The 23,422-nt window shown below is 37.5% G+C and overlaps 1 protein-coding gene and 1 long non-coding RNA gene across 7 annotated transcripts in view; one reads left to right on the top strand and one right to left on the bottom strand.

Annotated features, from left to right (window-relative positions):
* The window catches only part of LOC148188036 (uncharacterized), a 38,371-nt gene that overhangs the window by 452 nt on the left and 14,497 nt on the right, over positions 1-23,422 (top strand). The window contains exons 2-3 of one of the 2 annotated variants that reach the window (XR_015778250.1): positions 11,320-11,471; positions 12,360-12,515. This is a non-coding gene — a long non-coding RNA (uncharacterized LOC148188036). Of the gene's footprint in view, positions 1-11,319; positions 11,472-12,359; positions 12,516-23,422 lie in introns of those variants that run through there. The other variant, XR_015778249.1, reaches the window with a different exon arrangement.
* Positions 899-23,000, bottom strand: lyn (LYN proto-oncogene, Src family tyrosine kinase). 5 transcript variants are annotated; one of them, XM_042497259.2, is made up of 13 exons: positions 22,799-23,000; positions 16,931-17,067; positions 16,399-16,444; positions 15,252-15,354; positions 12,923-13,021; positions 12,536-12,639; positions 12,268-12,417; positions 11,312-11,464; positions 7,740-7,922; positions 7,450-7,526; positions 6,317-6,470; positions 3,650-3,781; positions 899-2,120 (listed from the first exon to the last, which is right to left on the bottom strand). In XM_042497259.2, the coding sequence occupies exons 2-13, from the start codon at positions 17,060-17,062 to the stop codon at positions 1,918-1,920; spliced, it is 1,536 nt and encodes a 511-aa protein (XP_042353193.2). In that variant the 5' UTR covers positions 17,063-17,067; positions 22,799-23,000; the 3' UTR covers positions 899-1,917. The 5 variants fall into 5 exon arrangements, with proteins under 5 accessions (XP_042353193.2, XP_042353194.2, XP_042353195.2 ...); XM_042497260.2 differs by having other exon boundaries at positions 16,399-16,441; XM_042497261.2 differs by having other exon boundaries at positions 16,991-17,067.

Below are 23,422 nucleotides of genomic sequence, written 5' to 3'. Positions count from 1 at the left end.
CATTACTAATGGACCCAGCGGTGTATCTTTTAAATGATGATTCCCACCTTTACAGTCTGGTTGGCAGGCCAGAAAGATGGTTAACTAGCGCTAAAGTGCGAAAAATCACGATATTTAATTTATCCACTTGCTTTACACTACCTGTACATCTATTATTTTGCGAGTAGCCTACTTTTTGATACTCAAGTTAGGTTACTTGTGTCTCTACAGTTAACTTGAATGCAGTACGCCAGGGAAAAGTTCAGTTTTTCAGTCTTTTAGAGTAAAAGAGCTAAATGAGCAAAGTCATCCAACACAGAAAAAAATGACTACAAACACCATCAGTCCATACAAAACGGACACATTCACATTTAACCCTTTGAAACCTGGAGTGACATCACTTTCCTTTTGCTGCTCTCAGACGCCTTTAGCAAATATTTAAACCTCTGAACCCTGAGACAGTTGGTGCGATTATTTTTTTTCAAAAACATTTCAAAGAAAGCAAAGGCAATGAGTAACTTGGTAAGAATGTTCCACAAATGTCAAGAAATTGATAGATTTTGAATAACATTTTTTAAAAGCATGGAAAAAATGTCTAGGGAAGAAATGAAAATGCTAGGATTAATTTATACAATTATCAATTCATTATCAATTATCAGAATTACTTAGTTATAAAAGTACTATCATTTTTTTGAGGTCTTTTTTTTGTTTGTTTTGTTTTCATTTTTGTTTGTTTTTGTAATATGCAGGCAATTTCTTGCTAATTTTGGAGTCATTTCCTCTTCCATTGCTCATTGCCTTCTTTTGATATTTTTGAAAGAAATTAAGCAAATTTGCTTAGATTTTAACCGGTTAAGTAAAAATTCTGACAAACAGCTTGTAGACCGATGTGTTTACAAACTTTGCAGTATTCAAAATCTTCATCTGCACAGTATAGATTTAATTGAAATGCAACTTCAACGTCCATATCATACTTTTGATTATACAATACTACATCTAAACAAAGAAACAAAACAAGCAAGAGCTACGTACAGCACTTCAATATGAAGTGGACTTAGAGGTGATCAACCCTTCGGTGGTCAATGAAACAGCAAGCAAACAGACTCAACTCAAACATTAAACAGCATGTTTCTTTTCCAGAGATGGGCGTCACTTTGTAAGAGCAGCTTATGAAATATTTATCATGAAATGCAAAACACATAGTCCACACCTTATAGAGCTCTCAACTATTCACACAAATGGAAATATTATTACGGAACATCATAGCATATAATGCTGCTATTCACACATTGGGCAAAAGTTTTGTGTTTGAAAGAGACTAAGTACAGCCTCTGAGATGGACTCACAGTTTGTGGTCAAAACTGTGTTGTGTAAAAAGTTACACATTGTGGTCAAAGAAAAAACTTACTGTAAATAACACCAATAAAATTAGACATTACCATTTTAAAGTCAAATATATGATCTCTAAATGTTTGCTCAGTATGAAAGGATGACCAGAAGCGTACCTTTGACAGCTGTTTCTATATGCAGCATATCCATTTTTCCATTTTGCCTTATTATTTACACATACCCATGCTCTATAAGGCAGCAGTTTGTACAAAAATCAAGACTCTTACCCTCCTATATTCAGTCCTACATTTGCAAATTATTTTTATAATGTCAGCTGTTTGTGCAGTCCCTCAACAAACATAATGCATATCGAAATGTATCAGGTCCAAATGCTAAAATGCCTCAGCACAAGTGTCAAAAAACAAAAGGAAGACTCTGTTTGTTTTTATCAATTTTGTGCAAAATCCATCTCCTCAATATCCCCAGAATATAGCACTTAAGTACACAAAATGTGGTATATACAAAATATTACAAAAATAGAATAATATCTTGAGCTCCAGACATAATCTGGAGTGAATGTGAAATGTCTTTGGCTGAAGGTGTCCCTCTCTATGGTTGCTGCTGGTATTGTCCCTCTGTGGCGGTGTAGAAGTCATCCAGGACGCTCTGCATGTATTCAAAGGTGGGCCTGTCCTCTGGTTTGCTCTTCCAGCAGGACATCAGAATGGTGTAGAGTTCGTCAGGACAGTTGTCGGGCTGAGGCATGCGGTAGCCACGCTGCAACGAGGAGATCACCTCTCCTTTAGTCATACCTGAGGACAAAGCGGGTAGAGGAGGTGTGAATATAGAAGGGTTTTGCGAGGCAATATAGAAATACTGTACTATAGCTTATTATCTTCCGTATATTGGGACAGCTGTGGCTCAGGAAGTAGAGCGGCTAGAGTGGCTCCTGCAGTTTGTATGTCGAAGTATCCTTGGGCAAGATTCTGAATCCCAAATTGCTCCTGATTGCGGTGGCTGTGAGAGTGTTTGAAATTGAGTAGCAGGTGGCACCTTGTACAGTAACCTTGACCAACAGTGTGTAAATGTGTGTATGAATGGGTGAATGTGACTCTGTGGTGCAAAAGTGCTTTGAGTGGTCGGGAAGTGTAGAAATGCACTATATAAGTGAAAAATTATTTTTCATATGAACTCACCAGGTGAGGGCAGTAAAGCTTCATTACACTAAGAGCCTTTAAGCATTTGGATGCTCAGTACTTCCAAAAAGCATACATTTTTGCACAAAACTCCTTGTATGAATAGAACATAGATAAGTTTCAGTTAAATTTTTAGCAAAAATGCATGTCTGAGAATATGACTTGATAACCAAGACTTGGATTATACTGCACAAGTTGTTTGAGAGTTTTTAAAGCAATGATTTGCTATGAGGTTTGCTGTTGTTAAACTGGATCCTATCAATAAATACTTGGCATTCCCTTAACCCTTGAAATGACCCCAGTGCTAATTTAAAGTCATACACTATAGGGCTGGGCAATATAAAGATATATTGTATCGAGATATGAGACAATATATTTTCTTAGATATTAGTCATTGTTATATTGTGATATGGAATTGATGTTTTTTTTTCTTCCTGATTTTAAAGGTTGCATTACAGTTAAGTGATGTACTTTTCTCAACTTATCAGATAGTTCTGCTTGTTTTAATACTTGCCTTTACCCGCTTAGTCATAATATCTACATTACTTTGTACTTTGAATTGTGTTAATATTATATAGTCATTCCTACAATATTGTCGCATCAAAGAGGGAATTTGTAATGTTTTATATTTGTTTGTACTGTTTGATTCAATCTCCCAGTGCTGGCATTAATGAAGTGCTTTTGAGGAGATTTGAAAATAATGAGATATATATTGTGTGTTGAGATATAGCCTAAAAATATCGCAATATAATTTTCAGCCCATATTGCCCAGGCCAGTCATACACAGTAGGGTCAATCAGAATATAAACACAATAGTTCACAATTGTAATAGTAAGGAGCTGGTAAGGGGGTTAAATGAATAAAGCTAGTTGGGGGAATGAAAACACACAATTGTCAAAGAAGGTTTGGCTTATTCACAAAGAGGCACATTTGGCAGGCAGTTAACATGGAGCATGGTCATCATGCAGAAACCTACATCAAGTCACGTGAGGAAATGTGGGAGGGCTATGGGAAATAGCATTTTGAGGCTAAAACATACTTTGACCAAAATTTTAATCTTCAGATTTGAATACTAATACTGCAACACTACTTTAAAGCTACAGAATGATATAGAACCTAAAAAAACAATTTCCTTTAATGTTTACCTGGGTAGGGGATTTTCCCGTAGGTTATAATCTCATAGAGCAGGACTCCAAAGGACCACATGTCTGACTTGATGGTGAAGGAGCCATAGTTGATGGCCTCTGGAGCGGTCCACTTGATGGGGAATTTGGCCCCTGGGGAGGACATGCACACATTTACACACACAAACACACACAAACACACACACACACACACACACACACCCATCATGTCACCATTAACACATGACTGTGGAGTTTCTCCACATCCACTTTGTTCAAACCAATCTGACTGCATCCAGTCAAGTTGCAGGAGAGAACCATGATGAAAAAAAATATACCAAAGATAATCTTGTTGGCATAAAAAAAAACTATGCAGACTTCAAGAAAAAATAAATTGCAGTTTACCAAATGTGACTGGTGGAGACACAATGACTTTCAACTTTGTTTGCCAAGTAACTTTTTTTATCAAACTTGTCCTAACAAATAAATACAAATTTTAAAAAGCATTAATTGCTAAATTAATTAAATTATTACTCTATTTTTAAAATCCTCTCACATTTGCTGAAGAGCGCATATATGACCTGTTTAGGACTTGAAACTCAAAGCTTGAAGACTTGGGACTTGAGTGCAAAGGCTTGAAACTTGCTTTTGATTTGCAAAACAATGACATGCTTCCACCTCTTGATGAAATGGTACAAAGATATTAAAGAAGAGATTAATAACATCTGCTAATGGCGATTACAAATCAACTGCTATCTGTAAATAACCCACACTCCTCCACATTACCACACAGCTCGCCTCTACTCTCCATGCTGTTAGTCATGGAAGGTTCAGACTCTATTTATATACTTAGTTTAGTTTAGTTTCAGTGTCTCCTGGTTCCAGATCAGTGATCAATCAGCTTTCATGTTATGACACAGAGAGACGTCCTCTGTGCTTTCCAGTACCCATACTAGCATACTGTATAGTATGTCCCAGTATACAGTGTAATTAATCTAGTGCCATGATGTTGTACTACATATGGTTAAATTTTGCAGTATTCAAGCCAGCATGCTTTTCTGACTACTCTGAGCTGCAGTCCTCTGTGCAGCAGGAAATATGTCACATTGACTGAGCTGCAAACAGTTGACAGCCGATTGACAACTGACAAAGTTACAATGGAAATAAAAATGACAGAGAAATGCTTAGGCTAGTTGAATGAATATAAAATGTTAGAATCCTCAGTGTATTCAGTTATAACTTAACCATTTGAAACCTGCATCAACATCACTTTTCTTGTGCTGCATTCATACACTTTTCACAAGTATTAAAACCTTTAACCCCGGTGGGGGGGGTGGTGGGGTTGTTTATGTATGGAAAAGAAAAAGGGGGAAATGTGTTGTTTTAAGTACACACCTACTGCATTGTTTTTGCATGCCAACATTTGCAAATTAAAAAAAAAACCAAACAAAAAAAACCTTAAAATCCTTTAAATTGGTTCAATTTCTTTCAAAAACATGGGGAAAAAAGCAATAAGCAACATGCCAAGAATTTCCCTAAAATTGAGAAAAAAATAGTAGATTTAGCAAAACTTTTCTAAAAATGCGAGGAAAAAATGTCTAAAAATGTCTAGAAAAGTATAATTAGAATTATATATTTTAAATAATTTTGCAGAAATGTTATAATTTTTAAGCAGTGATTTCAGTTAATTTCCCTGCTTTTTTTACTTTCCAGCTTGTTGTTTTCTTGTTGTTGTTGTTGTTGTTGTTTTTCTGGTAATTTTCAGGTTATTGTATTTTTTATTTTATATATGTATATATATATGTGTGTGTATATATATATATGTGTGTGTGTGTGTATATATATATATATATATATATATATATATATATATATATATATATATATATATATAAATTATTTATTATTTTTATTTCTTGCTATTTCTATCATTTTTTTTCTTAAGTGTGCTTATTGCATTTTTCCCATGTTTTTCCAACCAATTTGCCCAGGTTTAAAAGGTTAAAAGTTACACATTGTTAAGTAGCAACAGCAGAGCTTCCTGGATTAACCTCCGTCTCTGATGAGTTTTGGCAAAGGGTGATTTGTTTTGGCCTATTTTCACGGTAACAGATATATGAAAAAGAGGGTCAATGTTCAGGGCAAAGTATTATGAAGAAATAGTCTGCCCTGATTTTGTGTGTACTGCATGCAACAGTACATACTCGTTAAGGGCAGCCGTAAAATAAAAATAAAAAGTATGTGATTTGGAACACACCCACACCTGTCTCTGTGTACACCGTTTTATCGTAGACTGCACCTGAGACTGGGCTCAGTATTAAAGGAAATACACCCAGTATGTGGTCTAAGGCCATCTGAGGCACTGGTCATTGTGGTATTGGTGCACATGAAATGAGATGGAAGAAGTTGAGCAACCAGTAAATGAAACCAAAAGTCTGGCTTGTCAGAAAACACACTGGTCTTTACAAAAAAATAGTTGTCAATTCCTCTTCCAGCTCCACAAAGGGGATTTTTACTTGAATGTGTCATAACTATCCAGTCAGGTAGTCAGCTTTTTTGTGATGGGAAAACTAAATAACATGGACACATATATACACACACACACACACACACACACACACACACACACACACACACACACACACACACACACACACACACACACACACACACACACACAGAGCTTACCCTCTCTGGCAGAGTATTCGTCATCCTCTATGACTCTGGCCAGTCCAAAATCAGCTATTTTACAGAGCAGACTCTCTGACACCAGGACATTAGCTGCTCTCAGGTCTCTGTGGATGTAATTCTTCTTCTCGATGTACGCCATGCCCTCTGCGATCTGCAACAGCACAAGGAAAGCATGGTGTACAGAGCTGCACTGTATCATCTGTTATTACCAATTTTCATTAGGCATGCACGATACTGGATTTTTTGCCAATATCAGATATGATGACATAAAAACAACTCATTTGGCTGATAACTCATATTTAAACATCCATTTTTTTCACACCTTATTTCAGTGATCATCAAGTCTCGCCTGTAGTAGAAACGACATTGTATTATGCAGACTCTTATCATGATGGCCCACCAGCAGGTAGACACATGAAACACAATGTTTTTAATGTATGTGATATTTATTTATTGTACAAAATAAGAAAAATACTTCAACTTGGGGCTGCTGTTAAGTTTGCTTGTTCACTTTTTCAAGAAAAAACATCAGTTTGTGATATTGGCAGAAATCAGCATGTAGGCCAGTTTCGATTTTTCATTTTAAAGCAGGTGACGTGCTGATAGTTTTCTGCATCCCTAATTTTCATTCAAATTGGATGAGCACGAATGGAAAAAAATTAGTAAACTGGTAGAACTGATTAAATATTAATTCATTTTTCATTCATTCAGTCACTCAAAAACACACTAAGAAGCAAGATTTGCTGTTTTCAAGTGATTTTTTTGTCAGAGGAAAAGTAATAAATAGGAAAAAAAAAGACAATAAAGCCTCATTTAACCAGTCTGTAAATTCCCTAATAATTTTCTAGGAGATTTTCTGCGAAGAATTACATAATTTCCCACTAATTGTTGCAGAAAACACTAATTTCCTTGAAAGAACTGTTCCAATTAAAACTCTATTAATATATATTTTTTCAATGTTTATTTTTGTAATCTTTATCAGTGCAACATCAATTTTTTTTTAAAACTTTTGGTTATGGTTCCTTCTTTCAGTTCAACAATGGAAACAGTGACGTTGCGTCTGTTTCGCAACCATGGCAGTGAGATAGCTGTAAGAAAAAACAGCATGTTGTGGTCAGTGTGCAAATCACCTGCGCTGAGAAATCGATGAGCTTGGGGAGTTGCAGTTTGCATCCTGCATCGCTTTTTAGGAAGTCTAGTAGGCTGCCTGGAAACAAGATGTAACAAGAAACACTGTCAGTGTCTTTGATGTCTGTGTCCAGACAAATTCCACAGATCAGCGTGTGGTCACATGAATTCTGTATGTCCCAATACTGAGCTGCTGACCTCTGCACTTTTTATTACTGGATGCTTATTCTAAATGTCTTCACTGCTTCTCTCATGAGAAGCTGCTCAAGATAAGAGTATCAAGCTCATGTACCGTTAGCCATAAATTCCGTGATGATGTAGATGGGTTGTGTCTTGGTGACGACAGCGTAGAGCCGCACCAGCCTGTCGTGCTGCAGCGTCTTCATGACGTTGGCTTCTTCCATGAAAGCCTCAGCAGTCATGGTGCCCGGCTTCAGCGTCTTCACCGCCACTGTGGTTGCATTGTTGTAGTGAGCTGATTGCGCAGACAAGAGGGCGATGGAGAGATTTGGGGAGAAATGGAGAATATTAATACATTTCTGTGAAAGTGTCAAACCATCTGCTTGACATGCTGCTTGGCTTTGGTGAGCTATGAATATTAGACAATGTCTGACAGGCTATAACTTTGAAAAAGGACATCACTTTTGATGCTATAACAGTAGTACAGTATTTATTGATGCAGAAAAACATCACACAGCTGATAATGCATGATGCTAAAATAGAAAATACACGATTTTTGTGTGCGTTGAAGCTAAAATATTGAATGAGTTTGAGAAACTTAAACTAGACACTCGAGCTATTTCATATTACATTTCCATAAAATTAGGGGTCATGTGATTAGCTTTTAAGCCCCTATTGGATAAGATCCAAAAGCAATGAATCCTACATATTCCAAAAAGCACCATATCATCATATTGTCAGACACAAGCACTTCATTAATAGACCCATAATCTTTAGAACCAGAAGGACAATAACTACTTTCACACACTGAGGCGTTCTCTCCATTACTAGTACACTCATCTTGATGTGTCATATCAGCAGAGCGCCCCTTTAAAAAGGTATTCATGCCAGTTGTTCCATTTGCTCAGTTTAAAAAGCCGAAAGGACACACACAGGTGTTTTCACTTTCACTTCTCACACAGCAGCTGGAGCAGGGTGGGTCTGAAAATTGTGCATGGTGATGTGACTGCTTTAGTAACAGTTCAGTAAACAAAGAGTAATAACATATGCTAGCTTTTTCACTTTTCACTTTTAAATTTTGAGTAGTGGGCCATATACACAGTCACAGCTAGAACTGTGAAGCTGCAGTTTTACAACATAAAGATGCTTTCACTCTCACAGTCATTCAGTCAGATCTGTGCAATTCCAACGCAGCACAAGACAAATATACAGCACAGTAAATACAACACCAAGAACTATGGTTAGTTTACAAAAAACGTCAGTTCTTTTTTTTTTTTTTTGGTTAAGTTTCTAGTGATGATTATGAAATACCAGCCTGCTCCCATTCCGAAGTCGTCAAATATAACTGCTTTCGCAGTGCTTTTGATGTAAGATCCCGAAAAAACACCTTTTGCTGCATCCTCGTGACACACCGCTGCATGCTGTTAGGTTGAAAGGTGCTGGTAACTACATGATATATGGAGCACGAAGGTCACTATAGGGCAGGCAGGAGTGGTGATGGATGGATCAATTGGAACAAATCCCAGACATTCATGCAGGAGTCTAGTTTTCGCTTCCTGTCTGAATGTGAATTTTATTTATTTATTTATTTTTTAATTTTATTTTTGTTCCCTTATTGCCCATCCGTGCCAGCATGTGCTTTTCTTTACATCCCGCATTGATTGCCATGTGCTTGTGTTGCTTAAACATAACCATGTGTTCATCCCACCATGTGCATTTGTTGACATCATGACAGTGCCATCGTAGAACGAAGGATACCTAGTGCATAATATATAGACGTGGAAGTCTACTGCAAAGTGGCAATATGTGGTGACGTGGGGTGAGAACGTGTTGGAAATACTGGAAAGATTAACAGTAACGCTTCCAAAAATCAAATTAACAATCTCAGAATAAAGTATCTGTGAAGAGGGGGTCACAGTTACACATTGCTTCACTTTAATTAAGTTGCATGACTTGATTACTGAACTTCAGTTTGACAAAAGAACAGACATTTGAAACTGCATACAGCACAGTACCATGTCACTATATGAGCCTGCTGGTTATTAGCATGACAGGGGGGTTACACAGAGAGAGAGAGATGGTATATAAAAGCTCAGTCGGGGTTAGTGTGAGTCTGAGCTGTTGGTGGGATTTGTGGGATGTTTATGAAACCAGCTGTTTCCTATTATGAAGCAGAGATGAGACCTAACAGTGCTTTCCCAGACAGTACGAGGTAAATTGTGGTGAGTTTAGACTCCCCCTCTTACTTCGGCTGAACATGATGACAACAACCCCTCTCTGTTCATACTGTAAGCTCATACAGTTGGTTTTATGTCCTATTTTCACTGCCTGTTCAGTGTTGGGGCCACTCATAACAAGCTGCCAGTGAAACCAACTGTACCTGTTTTGACACAGTTTCTTTTTTCATCCAAAGCATCCAAACACATAGTTTTACTACAATGAATACACATCTATGATATTCTCAAATATACAGTGGCTGGAAAGATCATTTTTATCAATGATAACCACACATATTTGTTCAGTAATTTCTCTGTGTATTTTATGTAATATTATCATTAAAAAAAGGTAATCTAGAACCAGGACCACAACTTTCTCATCATTACCCACCCAAAGAGACAACACCAACATTAACCCTTTTTACCACTATGTTGTCATACACTTCCCTCTTGTTTCAAAGAATTGCAGCCAGTTGTGTAAGTGCTCAAAAAACAATTCTATTTTTTTTTTTAAATGAATAATTAATCTGACTAAGTCTTTAATCCATGAAACATAAGAAAGTGTAAACCTTGTTTTTCTTTTAGCCCTCTCTACACACCCCTGTGTGTGTGTATGTGTGTCTGTCTGTCAGTCATCAACACCGCTCCCGAACTTCCAATGCAAATGTCATTTCAGACTCAAACATTTCAGACATGGAGGATAAAACACTGATGCACACATGAATGCCTCATGGACACATTTGAACCTTTTTCCTTTCAGGGAAAGGACTCAGTTCTGATCAAAACTATGTAAAACACCTAATAGGTAACAAAAGCAGGAAGTCATTTTTGTTTTAATTAGGGGGAAATGGAACTTCCCTGTAATGTTCACTACTGCAGCTCTGAATTTACAGAAATGAGACAAAGAAACTGAAATCCTCACACTGCGAAACTGAATGAGGCACAGGCCTGTTCATCCAACCACTGATGTTTATGTGCTATTTTTAGGGTGTTTAAAGGCCTCTGTAGCTAATTTCCCTGTCATGACGACTGTTTTGGGATAGGATTTCTATATAACTCACCAGTTTACTGTTAAGGCTTAAAGTTATGCACAATTAAGGGCGTGGCTGCTTTATGTGACGGGTGAGTGTTGTCTGTTGACAAGCCGGTACCACACGACAACGTTGATGAGGTAACATGACCATGGCGTAACCCCAGAGTCACAGAGTATAGGCGTAGCTGCTATGTTAGCTGTTGCTATATCAGTGTGTTCTTAGTTCATGAAGGTTATTTGTAACGTTTTGGTAATCTAAAAAAGTCTTGTTAAGCATTTGATGCTGCTAAAAGACCCTTGAAGGAATTGGACTTTTTCTTTCTTTTTTCTTCAGGGGAAGTCATCTACATTTTCTTTTATTGGGTTTAAACCTAAAAAGCTGTTCCTTGTTAACATAATTGACTAAGTTTAGCAATTTATTTTCTCTTTACTCACCCATCCAGACTTCTCCAAACTGCCCTGCTCCGAGTCTCTTCACCATTTTAATGGAATCTTTGGAAATCTCCCAGGCATCTTTGTCCCATGGTTTCTGCGCTTTGGGTTTCACACATGGACGGTCCAGCTTACGACAAAGGCCATCTGCTTTGTCTGGAAGGTAAACTTGCTTTAGTGTTTTTTTATTATTGTTTTTATGAATAAAACATTAGCTTTAGGTTTACATTAGATTTATTAAAAATATCACCAACTGATGCCAAACATATTAGAGGGGTATGGTGACAGTTCTTAAACAAGGTATACTTAACATCTCTAGGACTGCAACAACGAATCGATAAAATTGATTATAAGTGATTATTAAATGTGTTTGCAACGAATCAAATTATTGGTTCGTTGTGCCGTGTGATTACTATGTCAGTCGCTGTGCCGTAGGACTGTTTACGTCAAATTGCAAAACAAGAAAGTGTGTTAGCTGCAAAATATGCAAAAGTGACACGGCAACATGCGAGCACGACGGTTAAGATGCAGCATCTAAAACAAAAGTGAATGTGAGGAGGAGGAGAGCTTAACGGCAGAGTAAGTCTTGACGAAAAACGACGGATGTTCAGTTTTAAAGTAAGGAAACATAACAGTATGTTGTAAATGCTGTCAACATTTAGTTTTTGAATTTTTTCAGAATCGATTTTGTAGTTATTTTTTTTATAATTTAATAGTATTTTGAGCTCAGGGGTGTTCAAGCAACTACCTGATTATGCACTTTTAGCACTGTTGTCAATGATAATCTATTTTTTACCAGAGTGATGAGAGAAAAAAAATGTCTTATTTTATTATTATTTCTATTTTATTTTATTAAATACGATTCACCAATTAATCGAAAAGTAATCGAACGATTATTGGATTATCAAACTAATCGTTAGTTGCAGCCCTAAACGCCTACATCCCAGATCTGCACTCACTGTGGTAGTGTTTGATCATGCCGCCAATGTCTTGGAAGGAGATTTTAGGAGAGATGTAATAGCCGCCATTATCCATCATCCTGATCTTATAGTGTTTGACGGAATCCGTCCCCTGGGCGTCCACGTCTCTGATGGACAATGAGTAACTTCCTGTGGGGAAATCATCGAGTAAAAGAATGTGACTGGTGAATTGAAATGAAGCTGAAGGAACTCAGAATACTGAAAGTGAATGTATGTGTGTCTCTGAGGGCTGTTGTGATTTCCATACCTTTTGATGTTTCACTCTCCCTGATAAGATAAGAGCCTGGTTTGTTTGCTGGCGCCAACAGCTGCCTCTCTGCATCCTTCCTTGTGATGTCCTTGAAAAACCACCTGTAATGTAAGGAAATTCACACAATATATTGTATTTCTTAATTCATATTGACATCCCTCCAATTTTTTACAAGTGGCAGCAGGTGTCTCAGAGCTTGGAAGTCCTCCCTTTTAGTCGGTATAGATGAAATATGGGAAGTTAATAAAGCATAATAGCCTCATTAGTATTCCCACTGTGGTGTCTATTGTCAGCATGAAACAATGCTTGTCAAATCAAACATCCCTTTTCGGAGGGCGTTTATTGAGAACAAAAAAAAGTCATGTATTTAGACGAGCTACTCACTCTTCTGTTTCCATGGTGTCGGCTTGGGCAACATAATTGCACGGGATGAATCCTTCTTTGTTGGTTGTCAATGACTTTGCTTTCCACCACTCCCCATGTCTGCAGGAAATAATAATCTATTTTAGCACAACTGTTTTTTCTATGAATGTCAGTGTTGACAGAGTACCTCCTGTGGGTATCCTGAAGTGCTAGAATAGACCGAATCACTATGACGCCAAGCTAACAACAACAATCACTTCTGGGTAGACAAATGGCAGCTGATTTGTATTGCGGAGATATGTGAAATCGGCAAATATGTTTCTGTTGTAATTTTTAGCCATGACTATAGTATTTAAAGACATAAAGTTAAGGAACGGTGATCCGATCTATCTGATGTTTCTGCTGTGCTGATCTCATGTACTTTGCTGCTTTGCTAGAGTCTTTGATATACCGAATATGCCACTACCCAGCAATGACATCGCAACTGCTTGTCTGACTAACTGCTAGTTTTGGGTAAACTCAAGCTCTTGTTTTCTTTAGTCTGTGGCCAAACAGGTAAATTAGGCTGCAACTAAACGGTGGTTAAAGCACTGGTTCCCAACCTTGGGGTTCCCAACCTGCACTGAAGGGTTGCCAGATCTTCACAAAGGGGTCGCAAGGCCTTCTTGATTTCAAGGGGTTTAAAAAGCGTTTTAAAAAGTATATTGGGCTTATATCTCAGCATTTGATTCATTTTGTGAAGAAAACGAAATTAAATTATTTTTAGGGTGTACATTACCATTCAAGATAAAATGGCAGAAAAGATAAAAATATAAACTAAGGCTATTTTCGACGAGAATGGCCCTACCAAAAATGGTAAAGTCTTTCCTTTGTGATTTTTAGAAAATCTGCGTTCATGTGGAAAATGATTATCCTGTACACGGGCCTGCAAAAACAACCAAAAAAGCTGTAGTATGCATGCCAGGCCAGTAGTTGGCGGTATAAGTTTGTAATGACACATGGGTGGTGTTTTCAAAAACTTACACTCTGGAACCCAGTTTCAAAGGTTTGCGTTTTCAGGCTCCCAAAACACTGTTGTCATGTGAACACAAGGCCAAACTGCAACAAAAGTTTAATGTTTCATACAGGAACCGTTGCAGTGTAAACGGCCCTTCAGTCTCACAGGACACGTGTGCTGCTAAACAGCCTCCTCCTGCTTAAGAAAAGTCTGCAGTTTAAACAGCCAAAGAGCTAATAGAACAATGGCCAAGTGTCAGGGAGAGGACACACTGAATTTGTCGAAAGGAAGGCCTTTAAGTATGTATGATTGTTGAAAAATGAAATAGTTATTTTAAAAGTTCCCTTAAATATCTCTGGAAAACTCAGCTCGGACAGGGAATAATTTGCTTAAAATTCATACAAATTGATAATTTTACCCAAACTTCCTGAATATTTTACTTTCACTATCTAAGTTATTTTACAGCTTGTCAGCTTCTTTGTACTGTCATCGTTATGCACTGAATATGAGATGAAATATTCGTAAAGTATGTCACTTAGTCGGGGGTCGTCAGTTTACTCAATGATATAAAAGGGGCCTCTTTAAGGAAAAAAAATCATTGAAGTTAAAGTGTTGTTTCTAATGAGATATGAAAACGTCAGTCCTGTATTTGAGCCTAGATGAAGGAGATGAAAGAATCATGAAAAAGCCATGTTGAGTTGAGAGCTTGGAGCAGGTTTGCACTCCCGTACACAGCAAGACTCAAGCATTTTCTCTCAAGATCTCAGTTGTTCCTCCCCCCTGTTTGCTCAGTGCCTTTAAAGTGTTTGTTCGTGATACAGGGGTTCTCCACTAGGACTTTAATGTTAATAATCATTGTGATTTGACCTATGGCCTCTTGAACCTTGATTTTCTGGTTAATTTCCATCTTAATCAGCTTTCAAAGTAGGAATATATACATTTATATAAAGTGCCCATCAGAATATATCTATTCATCAGCCTTCCAACACTTCATTGCAACTTTATGAAGTATACAGAGGAACTATTTTCTTTATTTAATGGGTGCGTCTTCTGAAATATATTGGTATTGAACTTTTGACACTCTTGGCAAGTAGGCTCTATGTGTTTGAATATTTTCAAGTGACGCAAGAGTTTGTAATGACTGATGGATCAGTAGGTCTATCTGGGTTGAAGAGGTTACTGTGAACTGTACATGACTCTGACGGTCTTCTCATGGGTATACAGTGGAAACAGTGCTCCCATTTCGTAGCGTGTTCATCTTTGCCTCTCGCCTTTCATGATGCAGTATATAAATTAATGATGATGAATATTTCTTAAAGTTGAATCAGTCCCCCATCAATATCAGACACTCACTCCTCTAAGATTTTCATCTTTTCTCCCTTCTTGAATCCTAAGTCGTCGGGATGCACGGCTTCATACGGATAAAGGCCGATCACAATTTTACCCACGCTTTGCTCTGAGAGAGGAAACAGAAAATTAGTAACAAATAATTTTGTAACATTAAAAAATAGTTTTAGATACATTAAAGTCTGTTTTAATAAAACACTCACATGCCCACAAGGATATCAAATTACATTACTGTAACAATGTTGTTTTTTAAAAAATTAATAATGTGACTTGTACTTAGGTTTTGTTTTATTTTTTTCTTAAAGGGTAAAAATTTACATGTAAAATCATAATAAAATGTGTAAGAGTGGAACAGAAAGCAGATACTCAGCAGTTGGAGTAAAGAGGAAGCTGCAGGTATGTCTGCAGTAGCGGGAGGGCAGACTGTAATAGCCCTTTTCCTAACTGCTCACAAGCTTTTTAAACACAGGAAAACCTGCTAAAAATGGGCTGTACACCCAATTATTGTACTCTGACATAGTAATTTCAACCTTAATCAATCAGTAATTTAATGCACAACCTGAGAAGCATGATAAGTGACCCAAATCAACACAGCCATGATAATGCGCCACCAACAGGTGTTTTCTGGGTCTGGCTCACCAGCAATATTTTTTAACCCAAACCATGATCTTGTCTTGAACCTGAAATAGTTTTGGTGCTGAAACTTACATTTCCAATGAACATGTATTCACTTTTATTTTGAAAATACAGTGTATGCATGTAATGAGCAGAAACTGGCATGTAACAAACATATTTTTATGACTGATGTGATTGGAGAGCCTTAGTTATTTCTAAGCATTAAAAAAACTGAGGAGCGCAGTGGGACAGAGAGGCTGAGCAGACTGGTTTGGTTTATCATTATATTGATAACTTATATTGATAACCGCTTAATTGGGCTAACTCAGAATGCTGAAGCCTCATATTACTGTAGGTATTTTTTCCTACATCTATGACACTGAGGTCACATTAGGAAGATGTTACTTCATCCTTACTTCCTTTCCTTGCTTTTTTTTTGTTTTCAAGTGTAAGATCGAACAATGTATTTATTTTTACTTTTACAATAGAAAGTAAGAAAGAAAGACTGAAACATAAAAACTGAAGACATGTGGCTCACCTTCCATCTTTTGAAACACTTGACCGGGTAACAGGGAGTTATTCTGCTACAAAGGACAGACCAAGGGTTTCTTTTAGGATCAGAAAATAAACGTTACATAATACAAATTACAAAAGTTAATGCTATCTGTCTGTCTGGCTGATATAGTTATCACTTGTAGGCTACAGACTTTCAAAATCTGTTCATTTCCTTCTGCTTGATGTAATCGTGTGAGACAAGGAAGTTCCATTCATTAGGAAATATCTGAGTCATAATCCGAATCAATAGGAAAGGGTGTATCTAAATTGTAAAATACTCTCTTGAGAAATGAATATTTCCTTTCGCTGACATTTTCCATTTGTTTACTTTTTTTAAATTCCCCAAGGGCTCATAAAGAACAACAACATAAAATTCACAACTTTCATGCTGTGACTTTTTTTCCTGATAAAATCAGCACTGTGGCACTTTGGTTATCTCAAAAGCAGTGATCAGTGTCTTACTGTCTACTACTGAAATTCTTGGTTTTGCTCAGCCCGACTGTCTGACTACTTACTATGTTGTTTTTTGTATTGGAGGTGGGGTCTCTGACATAGTGCGTGTAGTCGGTACGTACAGTCTGCTGGCCGCTCTTCACCTCCACACCTCTGCTCAGACCTCCGCTCAGCGTGGACTTCATACAGCCCATACTGCCTGCAGGGGGGAAGTGAGAAAAAGGAAGAGTGAACTGAACCGTTAGACCTTTACCATTTACAGCTGCTGAAGTCAACAATTCTTAAAATGTTTGACACCAAACACCTGTGACTCTTCGGCTCTCACATGTAAAAATAACACAAGACCAAACTAGTGACATGAACAGTTTTCCTTTTTTTAATCCCTTGGTGTTAAAAAAAAGTCAAAGTGGAAATGCACAAATATACTTTGAAACTCATGTTCTGCTGTGAGTGGGGGCAGCAGCAAAAGGCACTTTACCCAAAAATCTACATCATTTTCAGTATATTTAGAATATTTTCACTGCTTTACCTTGCCATAAGACAGCCCTCTGATGTTACTGAGGCTTATACTGTATATGCTTGCTCTCAAAGACACCAGACTCCATCGATAAAAACTGGTTTTTCCTTGCTGAACAGGGGAGTTGCTGGTCTACTCAATCAGTTAGTTTGTATGTGTAATTTTGTGACTTCTGTAAATCCGAACAAACCCATTAATTCACCAAAGTCACAAAATGACACACTGATGGAGGCAGTGGTAGACCAGCAACTCCCATGTTCAGCAAGGTAAAATGACAGTTTTTGTCAATGGAGTCTGGTGGCTTTTAAGAGAGGAGAGACAACGGCTTCATTTCCCTGTTGACTAGGCCTGCCTGACAGCAATATATGGCAGCTAAAATATCCTAAAGCTACACTTAAACTCACATTGCTGTTTTTGGGTGGACCTTGTTTTTAGGAGGCTAAAATATGTTTTGCTGCTGTCCCTGTCCACAGCTGTAAATTTTTGCTACAGAATACATACATACATATATACATATGAAATCTGTTTTCAGAACAGCGGGTGAGCCGACCACCATCAACTGTAGCTAATACAGTTCCAGTTTCAGTTTACCTACTTCAAAAAAAAGTCTATACAATCTGAAAGATTGCAGTTTTGATCGGTGGCACTGCACTGATAGCTCAACACTCTTCAAAATACAGAAAAAAAAACCCATAACATGAACTAAGAAAGAAACATGCTCACCGATTTGACAAAACTTGTATTTAGAAAACATCACAATTTCTTTTAAAGTTACTGTAGTTCAGTTCACAGCTGTTTCAAAACATCAACAGTGAGCTTGCAGGACACTCCTATGAGTGCTACTACAAAATCGGAGAATCAGTCATAAAGGTGCTGTTAACTGACGAGTACTGCTGCAGTTGCCAGTATTGTTATTTTTGATTGTGGCTTGATGTCAGTCTGTTGTCTGCGTGACAACAAGAGGCCCACAAACACTGACACACTGTGACATTTGCGCTCAAGCTCACACAGATTGGTACATGCAACAAAATGACCACTAAATCTTTGTCAATGTGCTTCCTGTGCAACAAATGGTGGTAGTTCAGAAGGGGTGTGGTAGATTATTAGTGTAAGTAATAGTGTGTATCTGTGATGGTCTGTAGCAGCCTTTTTGACAGTGAACTGTTAATGACAGTCACCTTCTGTGTTCATTAATGGATTACTGAACAGGCCTACCACACACAGGCCCAGGGGACCAAAGTGTCAAGGCCCACCGAAATGTCACTCAAAGAGACACATACTGATCAGTAAGAGACCAAAAATGACTGCAAAGATGCAAAAAAATGACCATAAAATGACCCAAAGCAACTACAAAGAGACTCATAATGACTTTAAAGAGACACAAAATGACTACAGAGAGACACAAAGTGACCACTAAGAGAGTCAAAATGACCACAAAGAGAGCTAAAATGACCACAAATTGGCTCAAAATGACCACAAAGAGAAACAAAATGACCACAAAGATAAACAAAATGACCACAAAGAGAAACAAAATGACCACAAAGTGACCCAAGGCAACTACAGACTCAAAATGACCACAAAATGTACACCAAGAGATGATCAAAAGACATGCAAAACCAGAGAGATTTGCATAACTACTACAAAGAGACAAAAAAATAACATTTTAAAAAAAGAGGCTAAACATCTATAAAATGTGCGTCTTTGCATGACGGCAGGGCCCTCTGCATGTCTATCCCCTGAGGTCCATTGTCCCCTGGGGTCCATGGCTGAAAGCTTGACTTGAGATGAGCATGTGGACCCTATTCACTCTCTTCCTGTCTGATTTTTTTTTTACACTGACAACTTTTTTTGACGCGTGCTTTGTATTTTCACATGACTTATGCCAGTGAAGTAACTTTTAAAGGGCATTAAAGAGGAAGACATGACAATTGCGAGCAAACCTGTCAACAGCTGACATCCCAATATCACCTGCTGTATTGAAGTTCAAAGGAAACACACACCCACGCGCACACCATGCTAAAGTGCAAAGTTATAAAATAATTTATACGCTGAAGTATTTTGCAAATTGTCCTTATAGCGATGTGACCTTTACAAAAAGTTTATGTGCTATAAGGAAATGTGATAAGGGTTCTTTCATTGATGCAGACAGAAAGTAAAAACTGATTTTAGTCAAAGTTCACATTCAGCAGAAGCTTTTGATTTGTTTCCTGGAGCAACCAGCATACTATATTTATTTAAACTTACTCATTTGGGAATATTTAATAATTTTGCCAGCATTGTTAAGTTCAGCTTTAATAATCCAATACAGTATACTGTTGGCTAAATGCTCACCGTTTGCTTCCTCTTTGTTATTTTTTCATTTACTAAAGCCTTGCGTTACCCTTTTTTACCTTATTTTGGTTAATTCTTCTTATGCTATAGTTAGTTTCGGTATTTGGTAATGTTAAAACTTAGTTGCTGAATATTTATATAACTGCTTTTTAGTTTTACTTGTGTGTGTAAGTAAATCATCCCTTTAATTGCAGATGTCTTGCATACAATTCAACAGTCCGGTTGAGCACTCGCATGTGCGCGCACACACACACACACACACACACACACACACACACACACACACACACACAAGCAGGTAAACTGATATAGATTACAGTGATTATTATGACAAACACTTCAATGATATCAAATAACTTCCTTGAATGATGTTTGGCATATGAAGGCAGAAATTTACTTATATGATGAATCATAGTAAGCCTACGAAGAGATGATGGTCAACGGAGCATAACTAAGTTGACAATATGATAAAATTGATAGGATGCAGAGAAACCGAGGCATTGCAGAAGCACCAGTACATGTTGGTCAGAAATATAAAACCTGCTTTCGAAAAGAAGAAAAACAACACTGTCGCTCTTTCTCCAGGAAACTGAAGTGCATGACTGAACACAAACCAACAGGAGGAACACGCCTAGGGTTAGGTTTAGCTATATTGTGGGTTATATAGAAGGGCTATATAGAAGTTCACCAGTAGACAGTAGGTCGTACAGTAAATGGTCCAGGCCAGTCAGAAAATAAAGTAGGTCACATGTCAAAAGTCAAGATAAATCACTATTGACAAAGACAGCCAACCATGGTTACATTTACAATCAGTTGTCATGAAGACAACTTTGTTTTGACCTGCAAGGCAGCTCAAGATACTTAAATTTCACACCTTTGCCCTGACTTTTGTCTACCATACAGCTGAGGCTGACGGGGAGGTCATTAGTAGACATGAATGTCTGTTGCAAACCTTAGGGTACTCCATCCAATAACAGAGACATTCCACTTAAAAACCACAAAGGTGTAGTGTATAGTCAGGTTATTTGGGACACCTTTTGGTAGATTATCAAGAAAACCACCTAAAACTCTGCAGACTACCTGAAGAGTTACTTTTATAACTTGTCATGACTCTCTGCTCTACTTTTGTATGAATAAAAAAAAGTTAAGTAAAATAATTTAGAGACTTTGAACCTTCAAATACATTTAGTACACCGATATTACTCAGGTGACATTTTAGGTAAAATGGGACGGTTGGTAAGGTAAAATGGGACAATCCTTTTTTTCCCCAAATGATTAAATTCATTTTCAGTAGAGTCATGAATTTAAAATCTTTCACTTAACCTTTGGAAATTCAAAAAAATATGTCTTTTGTGGCTGACATGGTCTCATGGCATCCTATTTAATTTTTATTTTTTTTGTGACAAAAATACTAAAAATATCTGAATTTTGACAGGGTGGCACTCATTAGTACAAGTCATGATTTTATGGCACCTTAGCCTAGACTTGCTGGTGTCATTTTTGAAAAATGTCCCACTTAAGCTTAATTTTCCCCCCATTTTACTTGAATACATTAAGAACTCACATAAAACCCTGTACCACAAAAAGTAAAGAGTGTTGTAAAAATATTTTGATTACCCATATTGTTTTAGCTGCAATATTCTTATTACCAACATACTTGCAAGTTCTGGGACCAGTGATTTTTCTCTTTGCTCTGCCCATCCTAGTTATCTCAGACCAATAAAAATGATTGTTTTATGTAAATGACATTTATAGCAGCAACTCAGAAACATGTTTGGTGACTAGCTATCACTTGTTAAAGAGCTAAAGATGTAAAACCTAATTTGTTGCGATTTACCTGACGTCCCACATTACCTGACTTCACCCTACTTGTTGTGGCGTCGGGATCACTATAAGTCAAAAGGATTTATTATTTGGGAACCACATATATATATATATTTTTTATCTGTAAGTGGCACTTTAGGAAAAGGTTAGAGCCATTCTGTTACCTAAACCCCACATTGAATACTAAAAGTTTTAAAACCTCCAAAAGCAGCTCAAAACAACTGACCCTTTTAGCGCCAAAAGAAAGGGAAAGTTTTTGAGTAATAGTATGCAAATAAAAGTGTGCCCAAAGATATTCCGATGACAGATTGGGGTCAGCTCCTGACCTGAATCTGACAGATTGTTTGGAAAGATTTAGGGGGGAAAAAAGAGTTGAAATACCATCACCCCAAAGGCAACAGAAAAGCAGCACACCTAAAAACCTGTATTGATGCTCAGCAAGTTTTTAACTTGTCTAAATAGAGGTTTATGAATCAAGATGACAGTATTCATGATGGTGAATAAAAATGTGTTGTTACCAGCAGGTTGGCAGTTTGTTGTTGGTTATGTGATTTATTGGTTCAGTGCCTCTGTTATATTTTTAACTCGACAGTCAGCAAACAGCCGGAAAGCAGGGGTCGGAACAGATTAAGAGCACACACGCGCACGCACACACACACTCACTCAGTGTGCGTGCCTATGACCAACATACAAACTTCCTTCTTTAGTGATGGACTGAGCCAAAGGCTGGAATGGTGAAGAAATGAAACCAGAGGAAAGAACAAATTCAACTGCAGAATTTGATACAAGTAATTGCAAAATGATAATGGCATATAGTACACATTTCCACCCTAAACCTATGCCTACATCACATTCAATTCAACCACTGATTACTGTACAGTTCACAAAAGATTCCTTAAATTTTAATTTTCAAACCTGGACAAACCATACTTCAAATAAATAAATAAATACATGAGGAGATAAGTCCTTGATTCCAAATAAATAAATTCTAAATAAATAAAAATCCAACAGTAACTGAAATATTTTCTGTAATTAACTCAAGTTACTCTCTGAAATGCTTTGGTACATTATAACAAAAATCACAACCAAGCCTATAATTTTCAGTGTAGTGGCTCAGTGGTTAATTTTATTCCACAAATTAGACTAGAAAACATGTTTTCAATTCTTTTATTGTGTCTGTGAGTGAATATAAATAGACTGATAGCACAGTGACCTGTTGCACATCTGTCATTCACACCTCAAGTGCATTAGCGCTTACCTCTCTCAGTGTGTATTCCCACTTAAAGAAACAGATCATCCACTGTGAAGAAATGTCTTAGTCCTTAGATTTCTTCCCTTTGATTTTCATTTGATGACAGACAGACTGGTGGACAGACAGACTTTTGGCTCGGCAACTGGGTCAGCCGGTCGACATGTACTGTTACACTCAGCCAACAGAATGAGGAACTTGGAGAAACTGGTGGGGGATTTTTTTTTTACTGAAACTTCCTGGTACAATTGTCTAATGAATATTTGCATAAGCCCCACACACACACACACACACACACACACACACACACACACACACAGGGGCACACACAGGGGCACACACAGGGGCACACACAGGGGCACACACAGGGGCACACACAGGGGCACACACAGGGGCACACAAGGGCCTTTAGGTCTTTTTGTCTCATTTGTTAATGCTGTTAAGAATGGTTTTACAATATGTTACAAAAGACTTGAACAAGCAGAATCTCTTGAAAAAAATCTATCAGTACTATCAGTACTACTTCATTTTAATTGTGTTAATACTGGTCATGCGTGTGAAACTTTATATATACAGTTTGGTATGCATTTACCTCAGTTTAAGTGACATGCATGTTCCTGGCTCAGTGAATTC

This window comes from Plectropomus leopardus, chromosome 12 (assembly GCF_026936395.1).
Source record: "Plectropomus leopardus strain MGB_pleo_1.0 chromosome 12, ASM2693639v1, whole genome shotgun sequence".
NCBI classification, from domain to species: Eukaryota; Metazoa; Chordata; class Actinopteri; order Perciformes; family Serranidae; genus Plectropomus; species Plectropomus leopardus.
Note: the sequence above shows the minus strand (reverse complement) of the source record. Positions and strands in the feature narration are given on the sequence as shown.

Excerpts from the sequence above, each read along its gene's own strand:
- lyn (XM_042497259.2), bottom strand. The coding sequence starts at position 17,062 with ATGGGCTGTATGAAGTCCACGCTGAGCGGAGGTCTGAGCAGAGGTGTG. Across the intron at positions 16,445-16,930 it reads CCAATACAAAAAACAACATA|CAGAATAACTCCCTGTTACC; the intron begins GTAAGTAGTCAG and ends TGTCCTTTGTAG. Across the intron at positions 12,640-12,922 it reads GACACCATGGAAACAGAAGA|GTGGTTTTTCAAGGACATCA; the intron begins GTGAGTAGCTCG and ends CTTACATTACAG.